This window comes from Capricornis sumatraensis, chromosome 4 (assembly GCF_032405125.1).
Source record: "Capricornis sumatraensis isolate serow.1 chromosome 4, serow.2, whole genome shotgun sequence".
Taxonomy (NCBI): Eukaryota; Metazoa; Chordata; class Mammalia; order Artiodactyla; family Bovidae; genus Capricornis; species Capricornis sumatraensis.
The window spans coordinates 103,267,149-103,282,300 of record NC_091072.1 but is presented as its reverse complement, the minus strand read 5'-3'; the positions used below and the strand labels follow the sequence as shown (position 1 = coordinate 103,282,300).

General features: G+C 36.5%; 1 protein-coding gene and 1 pseudogene across 1 annotated transcript; both read left to right on the top strand.

Annotated features, from left to right (window-relative positions):
* Positions 1-5,071: 5,071 nt before the first annotated feature.
* Positions 5,072-6,786, top strand: LOC138078685 (olfactory receptor 6C3-like; annotated as a pseudogene).
* A 7,350-nt stretch (positions 6,787-14,136) lies between these two features.
* Positions 14,137-15,075, top strand: LOC138077890 (olfactory receptor 6C1-like). The gene has a single exon (XM_068970258.1). The coding sequence runs from the start codon at positions 14,137-14,139 to the stop codon at positions 15,073-15,075; it is 939 nt and encodes a 312-aa protein (XP_068826359.1).
* The last annotated feature ends 77 nt before the right edge of the window (positions 15,076-15,152 follow it).

Sequence of the window (15,152 nt, the reverse complement as noted above, 5' to 3'; positions counted from 1 at the left end):
TCACCACAAAGCTGATATCAGAATACTGTGTTACATAACTGAAAATTGCTGAGAGTAATCTTAAATGCGCTTACCACAAAAAAAGTAAATAGGAACTATGTGAGTGATAGATATGTTTACTAACCCACTGTGGTAATCATTTCACAATATATACGTGTATAAAATTAACATGTACACTTTAAACTTACACAATGTTCTATGTCAAATGTGTCTCAATAGAGTTGAAAAAAAGATGAAGTGGACAAAGGTATCAATCCTTGTGATATAGGGAGACATCTGCCAAAATGCTCCTTTACTGAGTTAAATAAAAACAGTACAGGTCCTGTCACAGATACGAGTTATGCTACCATTTTCTTCTATTTTTCTTTGTACTCTTTCCTAATGCCTCTCTTCCAGTAAATAACTCTCATGCAGACTTCCCCCAGCAGTGCTCTAGTTCTGCATTAGTGACTCTATTATTATTTTATTATATGAATTCATTATTGTATTCTTTATGTTAAATAAAGTTATTTCATTGAAATATATAAATGTATTTAATATAAAGTATCTATTATATGATTGTTATTCATATATTAATAATTATATAACAATGTATGGCAGATTATTAGCTGATTACATACAATTTTCACTATCAAAGTCTTGGGGAAAAATAAAAACAAAAACAAAGGAAATAAGGAACAATAATTCAATGACTAGACCCTGAAAGAAACAAAAGATTGTATTTTGTGATGTTTCTCACTAGTATGCCAAAGACATGATAAAGACATGCAAAGGCCAAGATGAACAATAAGATGGACAAAATTGCCACTGCAATTAAATATTGCTATCGATAGTGAGGACTCAGTTAATCCCACATAACAGCAATTTTTAAAAACTGTGAGGGCATTATGTGCATTATAATAGTTATCATACAACCTAGAAATGTGAAAAAACCTTGTTTTCTGAAGTTCCAAAAATAATAAAGTCAAAGGAAAAGCAAAAAAAAGTATATGTAGAAATTTTCATATATCAAGATTAAAAATGAAGTAGATTAACACTGTTACTTTGTAAGATTTTACATCTATTTTATTCAGTTCAGTTCAGATCAGTCACTCAGTCGTGTCTGACTCTTTGCGACCCCATGAATTGCAGCACGCCAGGCCTCCCTGTCCATCACCAACTCCCAGAGTTCACTCAGACTCATGTCCATTGAGTCAGTGATGCCATCCAGCCATCTCTTCCTCTGTCGTCCCCTAACCCTCCTGCCCCCAATCCCTCCCAGCATCAGAGTTTGTTCCAATGAGTCAACTCTTTGCATGAGGTGGCCAAAGTACTGGAGTTTCAGCTTTAGTATCATTATTCCAAAGAAATCCCAGGGCTGATCTCCTTCAGAATGGACTGGTTGGATCTCCTTGCAGTCCAAGGGACTCTCAAGAGTCTTCTCCAACACTACAGTTCAAAAGCATCAATTCTTTCACGCTCAGCCTTCTTCACAGTCCAACTCTCACATCCATACATGACCACTGGAAAAACCATAGCCTTGACTAGACAGACCTTTGTTGGCAAAGTAATATCTCTGCTTTTGAATATGCTGTCTAGGTTGGTCATAAATTTTCTTCCAAGGAGTAAGCGCCTTCTAATTTCATGGCTGCAGTCACCATCTGCAGTGATTTTGTAGCCCAAAAACATAGTCTGACACTGTTTTCACTGTTTCCCCATCTATTTCTCATGAAGTGATGGGACCGGATGCCATGATCTTCGTTTTCTGAATGTTGAGCTTTAAGTCAACTTTTTCACTCTCCTGTTTCACTTTCATGAAGAGGCTTTTTAGTTCCTCGTCACTTTCTGCCATAAGGGTGGTGTAATCTGCATATCTGAGGTTATTGATATTTCTCCCCACAATCTTGATTCCAGCTTGTGCTTTTTCCAGGCCAGTGTTTCTTATGATGTACTCTGCATAGAAGTTAAATAAGCAGGGTGACAATATACAGCCTTGACATACTCCTTTTCCTATTTGGAACCAGTCTGTTGTTCCATGTCCAGTTCTAACTGTTGCTTCCTGACCTACATATAGGTTTCTCAAGAGGCAAGTTAGGAGGTCTGGTATTCCCATCTCTTTCAGAATTTTCCACAGTTTACTGTGATCCACACAGTCAAAGGCATTGGCATAGTCAATAAAGCAGAAATAGATATTTTTCTGGAACTCTCTTGCTTTTTCCATGATCCAGCAGATGTTGGCAATTTGATCTCTGGCTCCTCTGCCTTTTCTAAAACCAGCTTGAACATCAGGGAGTTCACGGTTCACGTATTGCTGAAGCCTGGCTTGGAGAATTTTGAGCATTACTTTACTAGCATGTGAGATGAGTGTAATTGTGTGGTAGATTGAGCACTCTTGGGCATTGCCTTTCTTTGAGATTGGAATGAAAACTGACATTTCCAGTCCTGTGGCCACTGCTGAGTTTTCCAAATGTGCTGGCATATTGAGTGCAGCACTTTCACAGCATCATCTTTCAGGATTTGAAATAGCTCAACTGGAATTCCATCACCTCCATTAGCTTTGTTAGTAGTAATGCTTTCTAAGGCCCACTTGACTTCACATACCAGGATGTCTGGCTCTAGGTGAGTGATCACACCATCGTGATTTTCTGGGTCGTGAAGATCTTTTTTGTACAGTTCTTCTGTGTATTCTTGCCACCTCTTCTTAATATCTTCTGTTTCTGTTAGGTTCATTACATTTGTGTCCTTTATCGAGCCCATCTTTGCATGAAATGTTCCCTTGGTATCTCTAATTTTCTCGAAGAGATCTCTAGTCTTTCCCATTCTGTCTTTTCCTCTATTTCTTTGCATTGATTGCTGAGGAAGGTTTTCTTATGAATTCTTGCTCTTCTTTGGAACTCTTCCTTCACATGCTTATATCTTTTGTTTTCTCCTTTACTTTTCGCTTCTCTTCTTTTCACAGCTATTTGTAAGGCCTCCTCAGTTGGCCATTTTGCTTTTTTGCTTTTCTTTTCCATGGGGATGGTCTTGATCCCTGTATCATATACAATGTCACGAACCTCTGTCCATAGTCCCAAAGACACCAGAATCTATACTTGTAAAACTAAATGTTGCCATATCCCTTGCAATTCTTTCTGTAAATATTTCTCCTTTAATCTTCTAGACTGATGTTACTGAAGAGGATAGTATATTTCTACATCTTCTTAAGGTTTCTGAACATTTTTATTCTCATGAATCATCATAAAACAGAGAAAAAAATTCAATTTGATTAGTGTGATATTTGATAGTGTCTAGCAGAGAAGTAATGATTTTGCATTCTATTATTGATAGCAGAAGTATGAATATATGAAATAAGGAGAAGGGAGTTTTCACAATTTTTAGCAAACCAAATACACAGAAAGATATATACAGCAGAGCTGGGAATTAAGTGAAGAGGTTATGAATGCATAGGAGAGGTTTTGCTATACATATCTGGAATATCCCTTTAAATCAGTCATCTCATGCACATGAAAAATGTAGAGCAGAACTACAAGGGAATAAAACATTTTTCATAAAGCTTAATAGTTAAGAGACAATGATATTCAAGCAGAAAATGTACTGGGCTACAATATGGGTAACAGAGCTGCTAAGATCTGAGGCAAGGGCTTACTTTTCAATTTGTGCTTCAGTGCAAAATGAAAAGTATATGAATACTGCATATCATTTTAAGCTAAAACTTAAAACTGTTTCCATATGTACATTCCTAGCAAATCATAGTAGATGCCAAATATTAATGATTTCAATGGAATTATAAGACAAATCATTGAATAAGTGAATATGTCCCCTATTAAATAAAGCAATTAGGTTATTTATTCTAAATACATATGTAAAATATATACATTGTTCTCATATTATTTTGATACTTACATTCATAAATGCTGATAAAATAAAATTGATAATTAAATTATTTCATCATTAAACATTTATTTTATTTGCTAAGTAAATCATTAATTTCTTATATCATAAAAGTATTGGGTTGTTACTTTAGATTTTTATGTTTCATTTTGATCTTGTGAAGGAAGTGAGATCATCCACTTCTGTTTTAGGAGGATGGACAGGAGTCTGAGTGTACTCTGGGAGTTGGTGATGGACAGGGAGGCCTGGCGTGCTGCAATTCATGGAGTCGCAGAGTCGGACATGACTGAGCGACTGAACTGAACTGATCTTCTAATAAATACATGACAGAAAAAAAGAAAAAAAAGATATATTTTATAGGATTATTCCAACAAAACTACAATGATTTAATTGGAAAAGGAGAAAAACGTTGATTTATTTCACTTATTGTCTCTTTATAATGCAGAGACATTACTTTGGAACAAAGGTCCGTCTAGTCAAGGCTGTGGTTTTTCCTGTGGTCATGTATGGATGTGAGAGTTGGACTGTGAAGAAGACTGAGCGCTGAAGAATTGATGCTTTTGAACTGTGATGTTGGAGAAGACTCTTGAGAGTCCCTTGGACTGCAAGGAGATCCAACCAGTCCATTCTGAAGGAGATCAACCCTGGGATTTCTTTGGAAGGAATGATGCTAAAGCTGAAACTCCACCTCATGCGAAGAGTTGACTCATTGGAAAAGACTCTGATGCTGGGAGGGATTGTGGGCAGGAGGAGAAGGGGATGACAGAGGATTAGATGGCTGGATGGCATCACTGACTCCATGGACGTGAGTCTGAGTGAACTCCGGGATTTGGTGATGGACAGGGAAGCCTGGCGTGCTGCGATTCATGGGGTCGCAAAGAGCAGGACACAACTGAGCGACTGAACTGACTGAACTGAATGCAACTTATTGTATGAAGATTTCCTATCATCTGCTAGATTTGGAATCAGAGAATTAGTATTTAAAGCAGGATTCACAAATATGTCTTAAGTAATAGTGCAAATAAGATAATCAAAATAAAATACCATTGACATGAATTATAAAGTTTTAGAACTGCATTAATAATGATGATATTGGTTACAATAAATTATACCTTTCATCTATTCTCTTTAATGTACTTTCCACTTAAGTATATTTAAAAGAAGAAAGAAAAAAAAAAAAAGGAGAGAGAGAGAGAGAAAAATGAACCATAGAGTGATCACAGTGTTTGTCCTCCTAGGCCTTTGTGATGATCCTGACCTTCAGATTGTGATTTTCCTCTTTTTATTTATCACATATGTATTAAGTGTCACTGGAAACCTGTCTACACCACCCTAACCTGGGTGGACTCCCGTTTCCAGATGCCCATGTATTTCTTCCTCCGAAATTTCTCTTTCTCAGAAATCTACTTTACTGCTGTGTGTATCCCTAGATTTCTGGCGGCAATTATCACCAGGGACAAAATTATTTCTTACAATTGTGCAGCCCAACTATTTTTCTCTGTTTTCATGGGGGGTGACTGAATTTTACATTCTAACTGCCATTGTCATATGTTGCCATCTGCAAGCCCTTGCATTATACAACCATCATGAGCAGGAAACTCTGCAGCCTGCTTGTGCTCTGTGCATGGCTGGGCGGGTTTCTGACCATTTTCTCGCCCCTTATGCATCTCCTCCAGCTGGATTAGTGTGCTTGCAATGTCATTGATCACTTTGCATTTGACTATTTCCCCCTTTTACAATTGTCTTGTTCAGATACATGGCTTCTAGATGTAATGGATTTTTACTTTGCTTTGGTTAGTTTGCTATTCACCTTGGCATTAGTGATTTTGTCCTATACATACATTAGCAGGATATTTTGAGAATTCCATCTGCCAGTCAGAGAAAAAAGGCCTTCTCTACTTGTTCTTCTTACATGATTGTCATCTCCATCTCTGATGGAAGCTGCATATTCATGTATGCTAATCCCTCCCCAAAGAAAACGGATCGTTGACAAAAGGAGTTCAGTTCAGTTCACTCTCTCAGTCGTGTCCGACTCTTTGCGACCCCATGAATTGCATCACGCCAGGCCTCCCTGTTCATCACCATCTCCCGGAGTTCACTCAGACTCATGTCCATCGAGTCCGTGATGCCATCCGGCCATCTCATCCTCTGTCATCCCCTTCTCCTCCTGCCCCCAATCTCTCCCAGCATCAGAGTTTTTTTCCAATGAGTCAACTCTTCACATGAGGTGGCCAAAGTACTGGAGTTTCAGCTTCAGCATCATTCCTTCCAAAGAAATCCCAGGGTTGATCTCCTTCAGAATGGACTGATTGGATCTCCTTGCAGTCCAAGGGACTCTCAAGAGTCTTCTCCAACACCACAGTTCAAAAGCATCAATGCTTCAGTGCTCAGCCTTCTTCACAGTCCAACTCTCACATCCATACATGACCACAGGAAAAACCATAGCCTTGACTAGATGGACCTTAGTTGGCAAAATAATGTCTCTGCTTTTGAATATGCTATCTAGGTTGGTCATAGCTTTTCTTCCAAGGAGTAAGTGTCTTTTAATTTCATGGCTGCAGTCACCATCTGCAGTGATTTTGGAGCCCCCCAAAATAAAGTCTGACTCTGTTTCCACTGTTTCCCCATCTATTTCCCATGAAGTGATGGGACCGGATGCCATGATCTTTGTTTTCTGAATGTTGAGGTTTAGGCCAACTTTTTGTCTCTCCTCTTTTACTTTCATCAAGAGGCTTTTTAGCTCCTCTTCAAAAGGAGTAGCCATTCTCAATACCTCTGTGGCCCTCCTTGCTGTACCCCTTCATCTACACCCTGAGAAACAAGCAAGTGAAACAAGCCTTCAAAGACTTGGTCTATAAAGCAGTCTTTTCTGCCAATAATTTTTTTTTTTTTTGGTCAAAAATAAAGGACATTTAAAGAACAATCAGGTTAAATCCTGAAATTCCTAACCATCTATTCATTCACCTTTGCTCTTTATAGCCTCTTAACCTGCCATATGACAGTTATATTTCCCAATCTGTTACTTTCACTTCCAAGCTAAGTTTTTCCAGTGCATTGCTTATCAACATTTCAAAATATATAAAGTTATTCCTCCTACAGAATTTTTGTAGATTGAAATGTGTTTCTTTAAGACAAAGCACATTGTGAAAAGATCATTTTACTTCTGTTAATCAGTCCCTGAAAGGATCCTATAAAGTACCAGACTATGCTTCAAATATAGCGTTTCAAAATGAGTGTATAATTTCCTATGTATTTTCAAGGTGAACACTGATAGTTTCCTATGGTGTAAAGAAGCTATATATTCTATGTAACAGTACATGAAATTCAGTCCAAAGAGATAATATGTAGTCGTGCATTGCACTTTTAAAGTAGAGACTTTTATTTCATGAAATTCAATATATATATATAGAAGGTAAATATTGATCATGATATTATGTATTTTTATAGAATTTATATGTGAATTCCATTAAAATACATAGTAAATTATATTTATGATCAAATAATTAAAAATAAATGTAATATAACTAAAACACTGCCACTTTCCAGAATTTAATACTCATGTCTACGACACTTTGAATTCTTTGTCAAGTGTTCATAAACCTACATTTATTTAGGGTCTATTTTTTGAGATTCATTTTATTTGCATCATTTTCTCTTCTTTATGTCCCTTGTAAATTGATGTTGTTATGTACACATTTGATAAAACAGCCACCTCTCCCAGTCTTTTAAAGCTGGGTTTGTTCAAGGGAAATGATCACTACTCAATCCACCTAGAGACTCTGAGGGCCTCTCCAATCTTTTCTGAGTATGTCTGTCCTCAGATTTGTGTTTGGAGATTCCTCAGCAAGCTGAGTAAAGGTGGGTTCATATCTATTTTGATTCTATTGTATCTACAGTGTCCTATAGTATCAAAGACAGCAGGTTCTCAATGTTTGTTGAAAATAACAGTGATTAAGTCAACAGATGTGGAGATCTTTTTTTGTCATTTCTAAAATTAGATTAAAGGAATCTGAATTGTAAATTTTTGCAGATTTCCTAGGTTTTATGCTACAGTCCATCGCGTCGCAAAGAGTTGGACATGACTGAGCGACTACACGTCACTTCACTCCACTCCATGCTTTCATTAATTACCAGAACCCAGCCCACCAATCAAATGAAAAGAGGCCTCTGGATAGTAGATACTTCTCAACAATTAGCACCATTATTAAGGGAAAATGACCTGTGAAAATTCTTGGAACATATTGAAGACTTTAAAATTTATTTAATCTAACTCTTCTCATGCCTTCTATGGGAATTTACTGAGCATGATATTTTATCTCATTCTTCTTTTCATTGCTCTCTATTTAATCTTTTGAATAATTTATTTTATACTTAATAGCTTAGTGAGCCACTTTATGGGGACATTTTATTACACAAGAAAGGAAATGTAGTGTTTGCACATAAGATTCATTCATCCCAATATTGCAGTCAACAAGACCAAGAAATATCTATACTTTAGGGAAATTCTGATGTACCGAATTCAGAAAACCTCTTCCAAAAACATATTCCATATGTTTTTACCCTGCTTCTCATGCTTTTCTATCTCTTTGGACATTGCCCACCAGGTTTTCTAATTCAATATTGGCACAAATATTAATAACATATGTACAATCCTTAGAGTATTTTCCTCTTGGCTCTGTTGGCACATTTGATTCACTGCAGTGCTTCCCATGAGCGATGGGCATATGTTGTGATAAAATTGCTTGTGGCTTATGCAGGTTAAAAATCCATATAAAAATCATGTCCATGAAGAACCACAGTAATGATATCTTGCTACCCTTCACCATTTTTGCTCCCATGGCTACAAAGCAAATTACATCAAAGAAAAATAACTATAGAAAGAAGATAATTGCAAGTGTATTGAGATAGAGTATTTTTACAAATGCTAAATATCTTAACCTAAACTTGAAGTAGTTATCAATATTTTTTAATAGTTTCTGCCACTTAATGTGAGGCATTTGTAGAAATAGAGGTAAGATTGTAGAGTAAAATCCAATGTAAACTCTCCTTTCCTTAGCACTGATTTATTAATTCTTAGCTTAGCATTTCATCAAGTGAAATAAATGATGAATAATTTGAGGTTGCCTTTCCTTCCTGTATATATCAAGGATTCTGAAGAATGAGTCTGTTTATGTTTCCTGTTTGTCATACTAATTTATTAATTTTCAGAAAATTACTCTGAGTTTGGTCCTGCTCATTGAATATATGTCTGATATGTATCACATGCTTCAGTTTCAGGAGGAAATAGTATAGAATTCCAATTTGACCTTTAACTAGCTGTATGCTTTTGTTTATAATAATTAATCTCTCACTGTCAGTTTCTTCAAAGGTAACATAAGGTTATTGCAATGAATCAATGAGATCAATGAAATAAGTACACACGCAGCACTGTCTCTCATATAAGTTTCCTCCAAAATGGTTGCTATTGTTTATAGTGGGACCATCTTCCTCAAATGTAATAATTTATTTTATTTGTAGGAATAATAAAGAGAACATTATTGATTGTGTGGGAATACATGCTTTAAAATTTTATATAATTTAATTTTACTTTTAATCAAGTTAGCCATCACAATAATTCTATGAAATATTATCCTCATTTTCACAGTGGGAAAGAAAAAAACATATAACTCAGAGAGAGTTGTATTTTTAATCCAGATCTCTTGGAATGCAAATCCCCAATAATCCCACACAAAATAATTAAAATTAAGACCTGATGCTATATTTTTATAAGAATTTCTTTTCCCTTTTAGGTTAAAAATTATCTTCAAATATAGATACTAGTTAACAAACAAACATTTAGGGAGAAATAGAATATCTCTATGGAGAAGGCAATGGCACCCCACTCCAGTACTCTTGCCTGGAAAATCCCATGCATGGAGGAGCCTGGTAGGCTGCCATCTATGGGACTGCACAGAGTTGGACATGACTGAAGTGGCTTAGCAGCAGCAACATAAGCAGAATATCTCTGTGGAAACCCACAGATACAAATAGTGATTTAGGTGATTACATTTTTTTCCTTCATTGTTCCTAATCATACGAGTTTGTGTGTTGATCTGACTAATTTGATTTGACTCCCCTTTTCCATTAAGAAAAAGAAAGTTGCCTTTTTTAGAGGAGTCAGAGAAACAGAATTCTGAACTAACTGTAGGACTATTCAAAAATAGTCTTAAGGTAATAATCTGAAAATAATCTAAATTGACTCTTCTTATGAATTTTTTTTAATACAGTCATAATGAATTTCTTCCCTGGTATTAGATGTCAGCAAGCACAGTCAGCAGTGGAACAAATCATTCTAGAAAGCAATTAGGGTTGTTATAAATCCAAACTATTACCCAAGATATAAAATTTAACCAATATTCTGTTCTCTTCTATGACAAATTATCCTAACTTATAAACCTAACACCAAAAAAGATCCTTAACTAATAGGGAAAGGCAGATAATTGGAATTCTGTGTAATAATCCTAGAGCTTCCCACGTAGCTCAGTGATAAAGAATCCGTCTGCCAGTGCAGAAGATTCAAGAGACCCAGTTTCTTGATCCTGGGGTTGGAAAGATCCCCTGGAGGAGGAAAAGGAAACTCACTCCAATATTCTTGCCTGGGAAGTCCCATGGACAGAGGAGCCTGGTGGGCTACAGTTCATAGGGTTGCAAAGAGTTGGACATGACTGGGCACATATGCACTTTTATTAATACTGATGGTGCAAACTCTCTTGAGTTTATGTTTGTTCATAGCATTACTTATGACTTCTTAGGAGTTTTAAAGCTAGGAATAGTAAAGTCAGTACATATAGAGAATGTGAGAAGCTAATTTATATTTCCATTTATAGTGTGGAATTTATGGAGCTTCCCACCCATGTCTCACAATTTAGATAAAATAAGGAAAACAATCTTTCAATCCTTAACAGACGTTTACATATTGTTGCTTTTTCAGATTGTAGCAGTTAGGGAATGCTGGTGATCTTTTCTCAAAGAAGCCATTCTTACAATTTACTGTGGAATAGCAGATGTGTCCTCAGAATAATTTCCAGTTATGTTATTTAACTCCAAATTTTATTTAACTCAATGACAAATATTTGCTTATTATATAGGTTGATTTTCTTTTTCAAAGATCCACAAACCTAATTTGACACTGAGCTATCCAACACATTAGAATTCATTAAAAAGAAAGAGACATAAAGGAACATGAAGCTTACTATCTAAGATCCTTGGAACTTGAAAAAACGCGAATGAGCCATTAGTAAGGAAAGTATGAAATGATGACTTAGAGACCTGGATATATTCTTTATTACATTACCAAAAACATCCCAGGAATGGTTGACACCTCACATACCAAAAATGATTTACAGATGAGAGTCATAAATAGCTGTTAACTGCAGAGGATTGTTCATTGAGAACAATGAGTTTTAAATTTTAAATATCTATCAAATACTTGACTTGCCATAAATTTGCCTAAGACATTATGCTTGTAAGGCTTGCTTTTCTTATAAATGCTCTTAAACTTTTTTCTCTAGTCATTGAGGATTAGCAAAACGATAGGTTCATTTTAATGTGAACATCACATTTTTTTCCCAGTGCACTGGCCACCATTGACCTTAGTTGGAATTTTCTCTAAATCAGCAGCAGCTCTACTTTCTGCTATACAGAGGAGTAAATGAAAAGAGAGCTCAGGTTTGTAGAGAAAAAAAATGTGAGAACTTTTACAACGTTACAATAAATTACATGCTAACAAATCAACAAACCCACACCTTGAAATTAAGTATTCTATTGCAAAAACTTCTCTCCTGACATTAGAATGTAAAAGCTACAAGTTAATGAGAATTCACAAAATAACTGATATTGAAATTTGTTATTGTTATTGTTATTCAGTCACTAAGTCATGTCCAGCTTTTCACCACCCCATTGACTGCAGCATGTTAGGTTTCCCTGTCCTTCACTATTTTCTAGAGATTGCTCAGATTCATGTCCATTGAGTCAGTGATGGTATCTAACCATCTCACCCTCTGCTGCCCCATTCTCCGTTTGCTTTCAATCTTTTCCAGCATCATGGTATTTTCCAATGAGTTGGCTTTTCACATTAGGTGGCCAAAGTGTTGCTGCTTCATTCACCAACAGTCCCTCCATTGAATATTCATGGTTGATTTCCTTTAGGATTGACTGGTTTGATCTCTTTGCAGTCCAAGGGACTCTCATGAGTCTTCTCCAGCACCATCATTTGAAAACATCAGTTCTTGGATGCTCAGCCTTCCTTATGGTCCAACCTTCACATTCATACATGACTACTGAAAAAACTATAGCTTTGACAATATGGACCTTTTTGGTAAAGTTATATCTCTGCTTTTAAATATGTTGTCTAGGATTGTCATAGCTTTTTCTTCCAAGGAGCAAGCATCTTTTGATTCCATGGCTGCAGTCATTGTCTTTAGTAATTTTGGAGCCCAGAAAAGAAAAATCTGTCACTGCTTCCACTTTTTCCATTTCTATTTGCCATAAACCAATGGGACTGGATGCCATGATTTAGTTTTTTAAATGTTGAATTTTAAACGAGTTTTTTCACTCTCTTCTTTCACCCTCATCCAAAGCCTCTTTAGTTCCTCTTCACTTTCTGCCATTAGAGTGGTATCATCTGCATATTTGAGGTTGTTAATATTTTTTCCGGGCAATCTTGATTCCAGTTTGTGCATCATCCAGCCTGGCATTTCACATGATGTACTCTGGGGCTTTCCTGGTGGCTCAGGGGTTAAAGCATCTGCCTGCAATGTGGGAGACCTGGGTTCGATCCTTGGGTCAGGAAGATCCCCTGGAGAAGGAAATGGCAACCCACTCTAGTATTCTTGCCTGGAGAATCCCATGGAGGGAGGAGCCTGGTAGGCTACAGTCCGTTGGGTCGCAAAGAGTCAGACACGACTGAGCTACTTCACTTCGCTTCACTCTGCATAGAAGTGAAATAAGCAGGATGACAAAATACAGCCTTGATGTATTCCTTTCCCAATTTGGAACCAGGCCATTGTTCCATGTCTGGTTCTAACTGTTGCCTCTTGACCTGCATACCGGTTTCTCAGGAGACAGGTAAGGTGGTCTGGTATTCCCATCTCTTTAAGAATTTTCCACAGTTTGTTGTGATCCAGATAGTCAAAGACTTACTGTAGTCAATGATTCAGATATTGAAATAAACTGGTTAAATGATTTCTGCTACTATTATGATGACAAAATAAAGACTTTATTGCTCTTTCATGAATTATACTAGTAGACTGACAAAATAGAACTTCTATTAAGGGAATATTAATGTAGATAAAATAAAAATATAATGTAAAAATCAGGATATACACATATGGATAGAGAGAGAATGCTAATAATATTTAGATAGAGAGATTTGGAAGAAAATAAGTGTTCTCCTGAAGGTAATGTTTTATTTTAGATATTGACACACTTTGGTTTCCTTAGCTCATGACACAGATCCAATATACTTAATACCCACTCTGCCTCCTTTCTACTCTTGACTATCTAATATCTGAGAAGACCATCAAAACAGATACATGACCTGGATTCCTTTATTCCTTTATCTGGGGCTTCAGAGGAGTCGGAGGTTGAGAAGTTGAGTGTGAGTCTGACTCAAAACTTAGAAATCTGTCTTGTAGCTAAAGATTTATCTTCCTTGATTTTCCTTTTGGAAACATATGCAACTGAGTGGCCTTTCTCCTGACACATTTGGTTTTTCTATATTACGCTAGGAAACAATCATTATATGAGAAACTAGGTGGCAGACATTAGGATAGGATGATTTTACTGAGGTTGAAGAAAAGACAAAGAGTATCCCAATAGGAGGGGATCCTGTGGAGACTCTTTTTAAAGACTCAACAGGTAGCTTTTCTCTTCCTGTATTTCCTAGATTTGAGAAAAACATAGATTATAATCCTTGCTTTTCATGTGAAGGATATATTGTTTGTATAAGATTTTAAAAAATATTTTTAGCCTGATACCAATTTGTAAACTAGAGATTTTATAAAGTAGCATTCTTTGTGAATCACAAATCTGACATGTAGTAAAAACTTACTTCAAAGCAAGTTATCTATTTCATTAACTTTTAAACAACCTCCTGAATTATGTTAGCAGGGCACAATAGGTTTACTTTCAGAGACCAATCCCAGTGCTGAACATAGATAATCCCCTTTTCTGTGTCTTCTGTTTATGTTTTCTCCTGAAGGTTACTCTAAAGAAGAAGAAGAAAAAATGAGAAACTACACAGAAATAACAGAGTTTATCCTCCTGGGACTGTCAGATGACCCACAACTTCAGGTTGTGAGCTTTATCTTTCTGCTCATCACCTACATGCTCAGCATCACTGGGAACTTGACAATTATCACCCTGACCCTACTTGATGCCCACCTCCAAACCCCCATGTATTTCTTCCTCAGGAATTTCTCCTTATTAGAAATTTCATTCACAACTGTCAGTATACCCAAGTTCTTGGCCACTATTATTACAGGAGATAAAACCATCCCTTTTAATGATTGTATGGCTCAGTTATTTTTTTTCATTTTCTTGGGAGTCACTGAGTTTTATCTTCTGGCTGCCATGTCCTATGACCGCTACATTGCCATCTGCAAACCGCTGCATTACATGACCATCATGAATCACAGAGTATGCACACTGCTTGTCTTGGCCTCTTGGCTGGCTTCATTCTTAATCATATTCCCATTAGTAATGCTCTTCCTACAGCTTGATTACTGTAAGTCCAATGTTATTGACCATTTTAGTTGTGATTATTTCCCCTTATTATACCTTTCTTGTTCAGACACCAAATTTCTAGAGATAGTAGGGTTTTCCTGTGCTGTGTTTATTCTCTTGTTCACTTTAGCATTAATAATTCTGTCCTATACATATATCATCAGAACAATTTTGAGGATCCCTTCTACCACTCAGAGGACAAAAGCCTTTTCCACGTGTTCATCCCACATGATTGTCATCTCCATCTCTTATGGCAGCTGCATTTTCATGTATATGAATCCATCAGCAAAGGACAGGGTGTCTTTGAGCAAGGGGGTGGCTGTGCTAAACACCTCCATAGCTCCTATGCTGAACCCCTTTATCTATACCCTAAGAAATCAGCAAGTCAAGCGAGCCTTCATGGACACGGCAAAGAGGACTGTATTTTTCTCAAGCAAATGAAAAATAAAAGTCCCGTTTTATGAATTAGACACAAATGAATGAAAAGCAATTAAATGAAAATCCAGGAATTTCAAAAT